Genomic DNA, 15931 nt, shown 5'->3' on the forward strand with positions numbered 1-15931 from the left:
TACTATGAACGAAAATTTATTAAGCGCACATCTGCAGAGCAATTTGTCGTGATTTATTCGTTATTTTTGTTAATAATGGCAATAATTTTATCTTTTTACATCAATTGTAACTATAATTTACTCTCTCAACCTTGGTAACAGAAAAGCTTTACCTACTCGCTTTTGTCGTAGCTTTACCTACTCGCTTTTGTCGAACTTTTACTTTCATTTAATAAAGTTTTGTATTTATGGTGACAATTATTCCATGTAATGTTTCCCTTTGTATTCTTTGTGACTTCTGATTGTTTATGTTTTACTTTATTTCGATACAATTTTAAACCTTGTTACGGTGGCCATACTCGAAAACCACATGCAGCTTTTTGCGGTTAATCAGCTCTTTGTAAGCAAGTGAAATATTGAACTGAAACTTTCTAAATACATTAAATTATAAAACACCTAAAAATAAAAAACAGTTTTCTGGAAATTTTTGATTATAAGCTGCCACATAATGTTAGTTTTATTATTGTTAGCTGAGCAAACTAAAATAGAAAGCTTTACAAATATTCCTATAATAATAATTTTTTCTAAATTTTCCAAAATTATAAACATTTTTAGGTTTGAACCCAACTGTAGTTTGTTAACATCATCTAACAGTCCTAGCGCTCGTCAATTAAAAACCATTCTTATTTTTCAAGTTGCCGGGAATCTGGTATAACTAAATTAAATGACGCAAATAAAATACTATCTAAAAAAAATGTGTAAAATATTTTCAGTTTATAAATTACTTTATGGCACAAACAGAAATTTTATAAATATTATTTTTAATAATATCAAAATTTGTAATTGTCTGTAAGTGTGGCTTTCTAAGGCTTGTTTATCTGATGAGGCTGTAAATGAGAATCACAAAATTTGTTTTAATGAAAGAAATGAGATGTGCATCCGGCAAATTTAGAATTAAAATACTCACCATATACGTCCTTTTAGGTTTCAATTTTGTAGTATAATGGTGGAAGCAGTAAAAATTCGTGTTAATCGGATGTTTAGTTTTTGAAATTTTGTAGAAAAGTCGAGCAGTTTCATCAACTCTATAATCGCATATATAGAGATCTTCGCTGTTTGTAACACTCAGCGGTCGGCCCTGAAAATGGTAACAAATTTCAAACTGATATACACTTAAAAGAGTTTAATTTGAATCAAAAAACATTAGAAAATATCGAAAATATGTTTAAAAAAGGCCTGCGCAAATCTATCAACGTGAAATTAATTTTAGACACAATATAAAAAAAATTTATCCTTAAAACCACACGACCAATCAACATTTTCAAATAGGTGATGATGATGATGATAATAATTGATTAATCATCTTAAAACCTTGCAGTATGTGTTGAGATCCATAACGCAACATGTACCAACTACATTTTCAATTGGAATAACGTGATAGCGAGGCGTCCTAAAAACTTCATTAGGAAAAAATTTACGATTTGGTTCATGGAAAGTTTCATGAGGTCGCACGTAGTAATATCCTGAAGCACACCCATCACCACTGCAAAAATAAACAAGAAAAAGAAACATTATAAAGAAACATTGTTTTTACTTCCGATTAGTCTGAGAACATTTCAAATGTCGAGAGCTTGTTTGTTTGTGGTTTAGATTGCTAGCAGCCATTTAAAGTAATTAATTAAATTAAATCAAGTGATATATTTCAAGTGATTTCTTAGTGACAGCAGACATATGTATATAAATCGATGCCAATTCAGACATCAGCAATTTTTTCCCTTCTTCTTTTTAAAAAATTTTTCTTTATAACAGAAGTCTATTCTTTTTCAAACATTCCCTGCTCTTTACAAATGTTTCATACAGCTTGAAACCTTTAAACTCTTACGTCTTTGGGGAAATTCGTCTCCAATGTTTTCGTTCTAACTGATAAAACATTCTTCCCAGTTTACAGAACCTTTCAACTTTTTATACTCTAAGGATTTATTCTTCCTGACAATAACATAACAAACAAACTTAAATGTCGAGTAGGTTTCACATCACATCTTGAATTTTTAACATCGTTTAGGCAGAGTTGTTAGCAATACTCAAAACTTGTATCGCCAGTACAGATAACGGCTTCATAATGTAATACTAAAACTTATTTTTGAAAATACAGCCGGGAATACTTTCAATACTTTGTATATTTAAACGGCGAAATACGAAAGCGTAACTATTATTTCATCCCTAACAATGCATACGATGGTCGTAGTTATATAAAATGAAAATGATTGTGTAATGGTTAATTGTTTGAATTATCAAATTTAAAGCAAGTTTAAATGAATATTTATGTCCAGGTTTGGATATTGAAGTCTGAAGACACACAGGCAACAATAAAGCAGACTCCTAATTTTTCCAGAATGAAAAGAGCAATTTTTTTGTCAAGTGTTTCATAAATTCATTGCTAACAGTTAAAATTATTTTAGCAAAAATGATAGTGCAAATATCTTTATTTTATAAATAGACTGCCCTTTAAATGGTTGAGAAAATATGTTGATTAAAAAAAAGATTAAAAAATTTTTTGAAACAATTTTGAAGCACCCAAGAGAACAACGCTTCGGAATATAAAGGACAGCGGTGACAAAATAAATTTTCAAAAACAAACATACAAAACACGGCAAAAGCCAATTTTAAATCCCAAATTTAGCATTTGAAAAACGCGTAAAATTATGAAAATTGAAATGATCATAATTAACAATATATCCACTTCACTTTAAAAAGTATCGGTATCGAGTATTCATTTTTTCTGCCTAAATAATAACGGTGATGTTAAGTTTGATACTGGGCATTGAAAATGTTGCCGACATCAAAGCCAGCATTGCAAAAGATCAGCCGACGTAACACCAGCGATGGCGATGCTTCCGTATTAACGACTCTGCTGTCGGTTCATGTGCGCGTTTTGAAGATATATATTATATTTTTTTTTCCAGAATTTTATTCGAAAAGAAACAGGAGATCATATATACGAAAGCATGTGCTGACCACCTTAACTAGTTGTGCAATAATATGAGATACAAATATAAACATTTTTAGTATATCGATAAATATAAATACACCCAATAAATCCATTTTTATAACTTAAAGTAAGGAGGTTAAATATTCAAAGGTATATTTTATATTTGAAGATAGGTTTTATATTTGAATATATATTTTATGTTATAAATATCATTTTATATTTGAAATTATATTTTTATTTGAAAATATATTTTTTATTTAAAGATATATTTTATATATTTCAGTTCAATTTATCAGCTTGCAGTTGTATCTCATAGCCTCAAAGAAACTTTTTTTTTTATAAGTTCTCCATGTATCTTAATTACCAGTTTTTTTCAGAATGACAAATTTTATTATTGCTTTTTTTGGCTTATTATTTCTAATATATTCTACGCCATAAATCCTGCAAAAAAAAGAAATTAGTCAAAAATAATTAAAGTAAAACAAAGGAACATTCTCCGATCACTAACTTGTATTTTCTCCAGAGTCGTTCAACCCTGAATATACCGAACTCCCGCTTGTCCAATACCTTCTCTTCATCGGCAGTGTTGTCAGTGGATGACTCCTGAGAAACATACACACAGTCACCGACCCTCACTTGCAGCCTGTCGTCCCTCAACAACGTGATGTAGTACCTGAAGTGGTAATGTAGCCTTCATTATATTTTGCATCTTCAGTCTATAAAATATGCTCCTCTGTGAAACTTGTAAAACTTGCAACGCGAAAATTTAACGGCAGTCCAAACAACTTGAGAAGGAATCAAGAAAAGTAAATACATTTTTAATATTTTAATGACTGTCTAAAAATTTTGGTTTCTAAAATCTGTTTTTCAAATTTCCTTCCTGACCCACTCGAATAAATTTTCCCAACACAAACTTTACAAATGTATTTATTAATAAAAAGGTTATTTATTATACTGAAAGCTAAAAAATGTTCAAAAATAGATTGTGTTGTCGCTATAAACAATCAATATAACTACTACGAGCAACAAATTATTTGCCAATGACGTTGAATATTTTTTAACTTCTCATTTCTAACGCTTGCTGCTTATAGATATCTTCCTTTTCAAATCATCCTACTTGTTTTGTTAATTAGTGCCGTTGAAAGTTACGTAAATGGCGCTATGAAACATATCTTGATCAATTAGTTGCTTGGTAGGTTGCTTGATTTGTGGGTTGGTTGGCTGTTTGATTGAGAAACAAAAAAAAACTAACCTACAAAGAGGCAATCCATGGTCTGGCTGTGGCACTAGAAGAATCTCCTGAAATAAATTGATAAAATGCCTTACATTCTTATGATAACTGTAAGTGAAGGCAACCAGGCCTTGCTACGGTTCAATATATTGACTTATATAAACGGAAAAATGCTCTAGCGATTATAAATCAAATAATTCTGAAAGTTTTACCGCAGGCTCAAAATTATTATAATTAAATAAGAATATAGTGGAATACAATCACGTTGATAAAACAAAACTTTCAAGTGTAATGAAAAAACTCATCCGTGTTGTTCAAACAAAAGGTTGCATTTCAATTTCAGATAGATTCACCGTGTATGTTTTGACTTATGCTCATGCAATGTTAGAAAGAGAAATGGAAAAGTGAAAACAATATCGTTAAGTGGAATGGAATCGAAATTGGAGAAGGAATTGAAAATGATCTGCTAACATTCGCTGCAGATGGTCAACGAAATCTGATTTAGACAAATCAGGATGGTGGATTGCTCATCAACAAAACAAAAAGATGATTTCAAGAGTGGATGAGAGCAGCGCCGAATTGTAAATTGAATAAAAAATAAGACAAATTAAAAAACTTTAAAAGTTTTGTTATTGAAAAAATAATTTTTAACTTAATCAATCAAATACCTTGCAAAAAAAATAATAATATATATATATACGAACTATTAGAATTAAAAAAACATGGTATGCGACTTTGAGCTACAGTGTAGTACTTTTTTTATATAAAGAATTCCACGTTTTTCTAAATTCCAAATTTTTATTTTGAATACTCAATATTTTCTAATATTTTTTTTCCATAGTAAATTTTATTTGATAGATCAAATTTAAAAATTATTTTTTTCAATAAGTTCACTGAAAAAAACTTTAAACTTTAATCATTTTTTAAAATAAATTTCTAAACTGCGTTTCGCACTTCAAAATTTATAAAATGTTCATTAAATGCGTTCACTAAAATTATCACTGACCGAACTTTATTCAAATCCCGCAATTAGACCATATAAAACAAACAACAACTCGCCAACGACATAAGCCTTCAACTAATAATTCGGTTGATTCAACAAAACCGTTTGTTCCCATAGATTTTCAATTCACGGGACCGGCTATTCCAAAACCGACGCAGCTTTGGTCTGACTGTTTAAGTGCTCCAGACGATGGTCTTACACTTGTTCAAAATAAAAAACGTCATCGAATAAGTTTTAATCACGCGTCAAATCTTCAGATTAAAAATCCAATCACGAAACCAATCACGGGTAAATTTGTTGCAACTGATTCAATTATTAAAGCCAATAAATTGTCAAAAAAAATAATTGTTTCCATATTGGCACTCTGCAGAAATGTACAAAGCAAAATGTTGTTGATTATGCAGCCACCCAAGACATAAATGTTTTGTCGTGCTTCCCGCTGTATAAAAAATCTAATAAAGATCCAAATCCGTCTAAACCAAACGAGGACTCAATGTCAACTTTATCAAAGTTATCATCAATTCCGTGGACGAAGAAAATTTTTTTGATGAAAGCATTTGGCCTGTCGACACGACGACCTCTAAGTGGATGATTTATGATGAAGGTAATGATGAAGGTAATGATAGGACCAACCTTGTTATTGCAACTAATAAAATCTAACATAATGGAAGACAATAATATTGCTAATTCGATATCTGAATTAGATTGTGAATTCGAAGACTTATTTAAATTTTCATGTAAGTCTGAATATTATTATGCTAATCGTGTAAAAAACATTTTCACCCCATCATTATCACCTGCAAACTTTAAAGGCTGGAAGGAGACCATAATTGATCCAATATTTGATAAAAACTACCGAATTTTTAGCTTTTAAATTGCTATTAAATTGAATAATAATTACTAATAGATTTGATAATAATTACAAAATTACTGTTAGAAATATTGAAAAGCTCAATCGTAAACTTTCAAAAGCTAAAAATTCGGTAGATTCGATATATATATATATATATATATATATATATATATATATATATATATATATATATATATTGTAAACAAGTGAAATAGAAAATAAGACCATACCTGACTAATTTGTCTGGGTTGACACAACTCACACATGTACTCCTCTTCATCACCTTTCACGCCCATGCACATGCAGTGTTGCCAAGTCTGCGCGCATTGGAAATTGGAAGGTTTATTGGAAATTCATACTCACGCATATAAACATATAAGCAACATTGCGCAATGCAAATTCAAACAATATTGTCTAATATTAATTACGCTATCGTTCAACCTAAATAATAATAATTCATTCAATCCAAATGTATTGTGAGGCTCCCAGTTTTGCGACATAGAATTTAGTAAAATTTATATTATTTTCCAAGGAAAAAAGTTTTAGTTCAGTTAAAAAAAATAATAAACATAGAAACACATTTATTTTCCATTTTTACGTGACTTAAACTAATCAAAATATTGTTGCACAAAAATAATAACTATGAAGATGAACGGTCATTAGAGTTATTATTAAAAGCAAATGTTGTTCCACGGCAGAGAGCTTTTGAGATTTTAGATATGATGTGATAAAGAAGATAAACAGTTTAAGAGGAAAATTAGAAAAGAAGATTTTTGCCGGAGTCTGAATGTTTTGAAGGGCCGGAGTCGCAGTCAGATATTTTTCATCCGACTTTTAATTTAAAAAAATTTTTATTTTTTGGTGTGAAATTTTTTAGAAATTATTTTTAGAAGATAAATATGTGTGGTAATATGCAATCACCTTTAATACTAAAAATACATGCTAATAATGTGAATAAAATCACCTAATTTTTTCAGTACATTTTAAAACATAAATACAAATTTTACTAAGAAAAACTATTACAGTGACTGACTTCAAGTTTTGTTTAAAGTATTTTTTATTTAGTGGTGATAATATTACTAGTTCGAAAAAAAATTATAGTAAAAAAGATGCGGTAAAATTAGCCAACCTCGCATTTTTCACACTGGATCATGACACCTTCATCATTGTATATGTTGCATACGCATCGAATAACATCTGTTTCGTTATCACCATTGCCATCTTCATGTTCGTTTTTTGATTCAGTGCAACCATTCATCAAAATGCTACTTTTGTTTTTGTCGTGCTTAAACACTTCAGTATTAATATTTGAAAAACCATCGTTTAACTGGTGAGGTACTAACATTTTGTTAGTGTTGTTATAATTATTATTACTGTCACTTTTGAGACCGTCATCATAATCATAATCTATGTTACCACCATTATGAAGAGCGTTGCAATTATTAATACTCCTTAAATTTCTATTCCCGTTGTAGTCAGAGATATTTTGACGGCTACCACTTACAACGGAATTGGAGGGTTTAATTTGCTGCTGCAGGTGATGACTAGATGGCTGATCGTCCAGCAGGAGCAAAGCATCCTTGCAAGCATTCCTGTGCACAGCACTCAGCCTCACTATAGCATCTTCAACATCAACATTACATGACGCTTGACTCTGTACAGTACATATCAATAATAAGAATTAACTTGACCACAACATTTCATTTCATTTCGTTTCATTCATTTTATTTCATTCTCAAGTTGAAATTAAAAAAAAAAGGTAAGCACCCTTTAGACAACCAACATCGTTCATCAATACGTATGGACCAATAGCTGCATTGACAGCAGTACTAATGATTTAAGACGGCTTCAAACGGCTCTAAGGTATTTAAAGCCAGCATCTAGCTCATGGATATACCGATTAGGAAATTTAGGCAACCGAGACCAGAGAAGAGCGTTAACCTCGAATTAGAACGAATGAAGAAAAGTGGAATCATCGAATATGTTCCAACAGACATCAGCGAATATACGTCTCTATTATCCTTGTAACAAAAAGAGGAAGAGAAGCATTTGCAGATTTTAAACATTCCGTCAAAAAAGCATTGGTGGAGCGGTATACGTTACCAAAAGTTAAAGAATTTTTTGAGAAATTGGTTGGCTGCATGTATTTTTTAACCCTGGATCTAGCCAAAGTCCGTTATAAAATTGAGTTGGATGACAAGACCCAGAAATATCTAGTAATCAACACGAAGAGAGTATTGGTAGATTCAAACGCCAACGGTTAGGAATTGCAGCAGCCCCAGCAACTTGCATCGTACTATGGATCAGACGGCTCGTGGATTAGAGGGAATATACACCTTTATGGACCCCATTTTGACAGCTGCACGTAGCGGAAAAATATTTAAAGCGACTGAAAAAATATTCCAACGTGCTAGAGATTTTGGTATGAGATTGGACTTGAAAAATGTCACGTTGGTGCAACTTCAGTGAACTATTTCGGTTATGCTATCAACAAAGATGGAAATCAAATAGCTCAAGATAAAGTTGAAGCAATTAAGAAAGCACGAAAAACGAAAAAGTCAACGAATTACGATCAATTTTTGGATAGGTCAACTACTATGAAAATATATTGACTGACGGCTATTTTGGAAAATGTGGTCCTCCGAGTCAAAAAACAATTTAATAACGAATGAATTTGGTAAAAATAATTTAGTAAAATAAATTTAGGTAAATTAACTTTAGAGCTAAATTACTTTCACCAAATTCGCTCATTATTAAATTGTTCTTAGCAAGAACAAGAAACAGCTGTCAGCTAATTTATTTTGTTAATATAACAGCCAATAGACGTGAATTAACACTGTTGCGTGCATTTGAAAATTTATTTACAAACTGTAAAACGCAAATGAGACATAATATCTGATATGCAGTTGTTTAAAACATCACAGCCTGCAATGCCGTGATATTTCTAGCAACTATATATCAGGTTGTTCGGAATTTGGAATTCGTGGTGAAAATAAAAGACGATCTTCGTGTAATGAACAAATATTTAAATATAATATTGGCCATTCTGATTCAACACCATTTGCATTCTTTCTAGTAGTAGCATAATTTCACACTCATAAAATTTTTGGTCTTTGCTGGCAAAAAACTGATCCAGGTGATTTTTGACAAGTACATTTGAGATAAAAGTTTTACCGTCCAAAAAATTTTGCAGTGACCGACCGAACAAATAATAATCCAAAGGGGCCCGGTCTGGAGAATATGGTGGGTGTGGCAATACAACCCATCCAAGCTGTAAAAGATTTTGGCGAGTGACCAAACTTGCATGAGGTCTGGCACTGGAACACTGCATCTTTTCTGTTGATTCATTCTGGCCGTTTCTATTGAAGTGCATCATTCAGTTTGTCCTTTTTTGATGGATATCGGCTTTTGAAATGCTTTGAGCCAGCCCATCTTTTCTGATCCATGATCTCTTGTGTTTGACATTGTTATAATACGATCTATCCTTCGTCCCCAGCAATGATGCGCTTCAAAAAGGGACCATTTTTGTAACGTTTGAGGAGTGAAGCACAGACGTCAAAACAACGACACAAATTTCTCTCTGTAAGGACATAGGGAACCCACATATCGAGCTTCGAGGTTAAACCCAGGCCTTTCAGGTGGTCATAAACAGTTGAATTCGATGAATTAACCCTAACGCCTCACCTAACTCACGTGTTGTTATTCGCTGGTTAGTTGAGTGCCTTCATCGCGTCTTCAGCTTCAACCAGCCTTCCAGAATGTGGGGCATCTTCGACATCAAAATTGCCGGATCGAAATTTTACAAACCAGTTCTGGCACTGGCGTATTACTCTCCCTATTTAAAAGGGCACCGACTAAAAACTACAGCGTAAAATCAATTGAACTTATTCACGCACAAGCCTTGCTATATCAGCTATCAAAACATATAATGACAATGCAATGCAAGTGTGAAGTTAGCTGTAAAAAAATACAATTAACTCTTCTTTTGTCTGGAAAAAATAAAATTACCTTCTGAAGCCTTGCTTAGGGTAAATGAAAGGAGGCCGTTAACCTTTATATATATATATATATATATATATATATATATATATATATATATATATATATATATGTGTGTGTGTGTGTATGTGTGAGTCTGTGTGTATAATTTTATAATGACCTGAAAAATAAGCATTAAAGGTTAAATACTTGCCCGTAGATAGCGGAATAGGTGATTGACGTGCAGATTAAATGATTGAAACGAGTCATAGTAATTCATATGTACATTCGAAGCAAGTGACATCAGACTTGTAGGTTCCTGTTCCAACTTGTCAAGCACCAGCTTCCTGTTAATGAAAATTTCTTTAAAAACCCAAATTAAATTAAACTAGTTTGATGAAACATTCAGCTAGATAAATAAATATATATAAAACTAACTCGGGCATATGAAGTAGTTTTAATAATTGATGGTTGCTACAGTTCATTTCATCTACAAAAAAATATTGAAACAGTTTAAGGAAAATGATCAAAATAAAATGTTTTTATTTTTAATACTTATTGACAGCATTCTATTGTTCACCAAAATAAGAAACAAAGAAAAAAAATCACAATTATTCTTTTCACCCGTTTTTAATATTTTTAATGATTCATTTTAATGTTTTCATTTATTTAATTGTTTTCACGTTTTCATTTATTTAGTGTCTTCCTTTTAATGTTTACATTTAATTAATTTTTCATTTTAATGTTTACATTTATTTAATGTTTTCATTTTAATGTTTTCATTTATTTAATGTTTTCATTTATTCGTGCATATCTAAATCGTTTCGATCTGTTTAAAACAATGTTGTTATTTGATTTATCGGATTTTTGGACATACAAACTCTGCTTTTAAACATTTGAACATGATTTTAGCTTATTGTTTACTCTTATGACTTATATTTATCTACTTTCATTTTTTACTTGTGATATTTGTGATATTGTGATAATTGATTTGTGATATATTATCAAGTAAATCAATCAACACACACACACATAAGTACATACAAAGACTAAAACACATAAAACACGACTGACGTATTTATTGTTCCACAGAGGGAATATATTCACGCAGCAAAATGCATACACACAGACAGACAAAACCACAAACAGAGAAATATTAAATAAGAGAAAAACACACTTGACCGCAATTCATCACGACTGGTATGCAAAATATTTCAGACGAGGTAATCAGATCCATGTGCAACCATTTTCGCATGTGAAACTAAGACGCCAGCGCACACAGCAAAATGCATACACACAGACAGACGAAACCACAAACAGAGAAATATCAAATAAGAAAAAGACACAGTTGACCGCAATTCATCACGACTGGTATGCAAAGTATTACAGACGAGGTAATTAAATCCATATGCAACCATTTTCGCATGTGAAACTAAAACGCCAACGCGCAGGCACCTTCTCCTATATAAGGAGATGCAGCATTAAGCAGAGGAGGGGGAGAAACTACAAAAGACATACACGGAACTACACGACGGACGAGACGAGACGGGAAGAAGGACATAAGACATACACGAGTCTACTCGAGAGACGGAACAAGACGGGAAGGACACAACATAACTCACGCAACAGATAGGACTCAAGACATACAAATAGATTTTATTCGTAGCATTTATTTTATATATCACCTTGTTTTGGAAAAAGAACTGTAAAACTAAAATGGGTGAGTTTGTGTTTAATTCGCTGAAATATAATATAACTAACTAACATAATAACTAAGTCGCGTAAGTCATCAACTTAATTCGTCACCACTATACATTCGTTTTACGATAATCGAGTTTGATCGCGAGCACCACGTCAGTGATCCGCTAGTTCCTTGTTCCTATGTGGATACATTATTCATCGCAACATCAAGTTAGAGGACCAGAACTATCTACATAATAACACAACATACAAAGAACAGCATCCACATAATAATATCAAAGCAAGGGTTCTATATTATTTAGAATTTTATTTTATCTCTTGGAATCCTTTTTCATGTTTCCTTTTTACGCTCCATGAAATAAACTTGTTTAAAAAAAATTAAAAAAAAACGATTACATTAAAAGCAAATTCGTCAACAAGTTTATCCTAAAAAACATTCATCAACATATAGAGTGTTTGGATTACAATTACGCAAGTAATTATTAAGCTTAGCACACATTAGCTAACGAAATCTGCAGTGATTTAAGCTTAATCGAGTTAAGGATCAACCATTTAGAACATATTTTCAATGTGTCATGAAATTTATTGCCACGTTTACCCCAACAATAAAAATTTATTTTTTTATTATTAAAATTATTGTAGAAAGTTCCAAATTTTTACTCGCTGGCAGCTAACGATTTAAGAAAAACATATTGAAAAAACTTTTAAAGTGTTTTTTATTGAACTTAAAAGAGTAAGACAATTTTTAAATCTAATTGTTAAACAAAATTTACTAAGTAAAATTATTAGCAAATAGAGTAGTTACGGTAACTATTTATAATAATTCAAAAACGTGAGATGTGACGCTGTGCTATTGAGTAGTCGTTTTGCATTTTTAGAAAACATTCGACGTTTTTTAAATTTCAAACCGTTATCCTAACTACTCAATATTTTCTAGTAATTTTTTTACAAAGTAAATGTTATTTGATCGAATAAATTAAAAAATTATTTTCTTTTAAGTTAAAAAAATACTTTAAAAGTTTTTTCAATTGGTTTTACATAATTTTTAATCGTTTAGATTAAAAATGACTTTTGAGAGTTAACGATTACACCCAAAGTGTGAAATAAAATTTTGAACTAAATTGAAGGTCGCTACGTGCATCGGAAGCTAGTTGCAATTGGTAAAAGAGGCCGTTCTGCCACTTGTGTTTATGTGCTCAAGTTCTTAAATATACTTTTTGAATATATTTTAATAAATAAAAATACATTTCTTGTCCGCACGCAGATAAAAAATGTGAGGTAAATGAATGACGTTCTGTAGTAATCTCATTTCTATTTCTTAACTCTTAGAAATACTATATATTTTTATATACATATATAGAAATACTTTATATTTTCTATTTTCATTTATTAACAAAATGTCATTTAACCTTAAGAGTTTAAAATTATTTCAATCTTTTAAGTTAAAAAAACTTATAAAATGTTTTAAACTTTTGTTTAATGTAACATTTAATGTCATGCAAAGTAATGAAATTAAATGTTTTCAAATTATTATTGAACAAAAATAATTAAACTTCTGTGCGGCCAAACATTTGGTCTGTGATATTTTGTTCACAAGTGTAACCGAAACTTTGGTCGGTCTCTACTCGTGAGACTTGAAACGTTAATCAAGCCAGTTACTTAAATGACCAAAGGCACCCACAAGCATTTTAAATCGCAACTGATAAAAAACATGAACAAAATCATAACCAAATGAATACTCTCATCAGACTTATTAATGAAAAAAACTACCATCATTGGCATCACTAATGGTGTGTAGAACATTCAAGCAGATTCTTCGTAGACCTTCTAAATCTCCATCAATAGCCGTTTGCTCATTGCTGGATTCCATCGATGACTGAAGACAATTTGAAAGCAGTGCACTTTTGTTTTCCTTTCTACTGTGAAATATTTATGACAACGAATATTTTCAATACTAAATCAAAATACAAGAGCAATATATGTAGAGCAATATATGTAGAGCAATATATATAATTATATATATATATATATATATATATATATATATATATATTAATAATAATATAAAATAAAATAATAATAATATAAAATAATAATAATATATATATATATATATATAGATAAATATAAATATATATATATAATATAAATTAATAAATATATATTCACCGTTTAACGGCCCAAACGGTGAATATGCTAGTTGACGGCGTAGCGATGGGAGTTCTCTTTGCTAATTTTTATTTAGGGTCAGTAGAGGAAAGATATTTCAGCGGATACCAAAACCTACTATATATTGCAGATATATATACGATATCTTCATCCTGGCTGATCAGGAAGACAAAATTGGAAACATCAAAAATCCCTGACTGAATATTCCATTCTAACATTCCCAACTGAAGATGCCAAAAAATACCTTGACATCAACATTCAACTCAATAAAGATATTTCAAAGTTTATACATCAGTTTATGTTAAAGCAACTAACGCTAATTCATGCTTGCAAAGATTTAGCGAATGCGCAGAAAGACTCAAAAAATCAGCCACTGCAGTTCTCAATTACTATTGCATAAAGAACTGAAAACAATCAATGACACATCGGATAATAACAACGAAAGCATTATTAGCAAACATATTATAATATATTACAGAAACATTTGAACCGCAAATATAAAATAGACGAAACGATAAGTAATAATATAATAAAAAGGAACCTCCAACCTACAACACCTAACCAACAGATCAAAGTACTACTAATATACTACCAAAACCCAAAAACAGATAATTCAATAATAATCAGAAATAACACTACCACAGATAATAATCCTCTCAAACAAGCAAAAGTAATCTACCACTATCACTGTAACAATGATGGCTGTGATGATCAAATTTTTATTGGCATGACTACTTTATCAATACGACTTACGAGACATCTATCTAATGGTGGACCTTCAAAGTACTCTAAACTAATACATAATAAGAAAGTTACAATCAAGGACCTTGTCTAATGAACCAAAATCATCAACAGAGCAACAAACCATAGAACACTCCAAATCTTAGAAGCACTTCACATACAAAAAAATCAATCATCAATAAACAAATAAATAAAATCTAACTACCTTCTCCCATCCCACTCATTCAACCTGCCACAACAAACACAAAGCGACACCAAATAAAAGCCGAAAAAAAGAAATTACGATATTCCCAATTTAACTATGGACCCTCTGTTAAAAACTCACAATGACCTAAATTTTTTGTTCAGTTTGTAAAGCCGGTGTAGGTAACAATTCAATCAAGTGTCAGCAGTGTAACCAGTGGTGTCACAAACGTTGTTCAAAAATAATTGGTACTTTATATAAAGAGTCCAATTTTGTTTGTCCTGCTTGCATCAATCCTCAACAACCAATTCGAAATAGCACTGTTTTTGAAGCCAATAAGGTAGAGAAAGTCACATCGTTTCAATATCTAGGGGATGTTCTGCATTGTACTGGAACAGCTGAAGCTGCCGTTCGAGCACGCATACGTGCAGCCTGGAATAAATGGCATTTCCTTGCCTCTATATTGATGCGGCGTGACATCCCACTACCACTACGATCAAGACTCTATAAATCTGTGATACGTCCGGTGTTGTTATATGGTGCAGAAACATGACCAATGACAACCAAACTGGAACAACAACTTCAACGAACCGACATGAAAAATGCTCCGATGGATGCAACGAATTAGCAACGATGCAACTGAAGGACCACATCAAATTTACCGAAATCCTGCGTCGTGCTGGTTTAGATGATATAAAGGACGAATGCCGGCTACACCGTCTGCGGTGGTTTGGTCATGTCAAACGAAGTGGAAACAGTGCCATAACTTCTCTTGCAGAAGTTGAAGTACCTGGCACACGTCCCAAAGGCTGTCCAAAGAAGTCCTGGTTGCAAACAATCGAGCAAGACATGAAAGCTCTAAATTTAAATGAAATGGATACAACTGATCGTCTAATTTAGTGCTAAAAATTGATGGCAAAGAAAACAACGTTCTACCTCGGGAAACTGGGTCTCTGGACGCTAAACGAAGATTGATATATATATATATATAAATATATATAAATATATATATATATATATATATATATATATATATATATATCTGTGTGTGTGTATTGTATTGTATTAATTTTACCAAATTGTTGGCATTAATTAATTTAAAG

The 15931-nt window shown here is 31.4% G+C and overlaps 1 protein-coding gene across 1 annotated transcript; it reads right to left on the bottom strand.

Annotated features, from left to right (window-relative positions):
• Positions 1-447: 447 nt before the first annotated feature.
• HELRODRAFT_190066 (hypothetical protein) lies at positions 448-10275 on the bottom strand. The gene is made up of 8 exons (XM_009012105.1): positions 10248-10275; positions 7185-7709; positions 6286-6372; positions 4221-4267; positions 3477-3641; positions 1351-1522; positions 947-1117; positions 448-866 (listed from the first exon to the last, which is right to left on the bottom strand). The coding sequence occupies exons 2-8, from the start codon at positions 7398-7400 to the stop codon at positions 843-845; spliced, it is 882 nt and encodes a 293-aa protein (XP_009010353.1). The 5' UTR covers positions 7401-7709; positions 10248-10275; the 3' UTR covers positions 448-842.
• Positions 10276-15931: the final 5656 nt, after the last annotated feature.

This window comes from Helobdella robusta, assembly GCF_000326865.2.
Source record: "Helobdella robusta unplaced genomic scaffold HELROscaffold_10, whole genome shotgun sequence".
Taxonomy (NCBI): Eukaryota; Metazoa; Annelida; class Clitellata; order Rhynchobdellida; family Glossiphoniidae; genus Helobdella; species Helobdella robusta.

Bases quoted from the DNA above. Each gene is read 5' to 3' on its own strand.
- HELRODRAFT_190066 (XM_009012105.1), bottom strand. From the start codon at position 7,400: ATGTTAGTACCTCACCAGTTAAACGATGGTTTTTCAAATATTAATACT. The intron at 1,523-3,476 runs GTTAGTGATCGG...TTATTTTTGCAG, and splicing joins CGACTCTGGAGAAAATACAA to TGGTGATGGGTGTGCTTCAG. The intron at 867-946 runs GTGAGTATTTTA...TCTCATTTACAG, and splicing joins AACCTAAAAGGACGTATATG to CCTCATCAGATAAACAAGCC.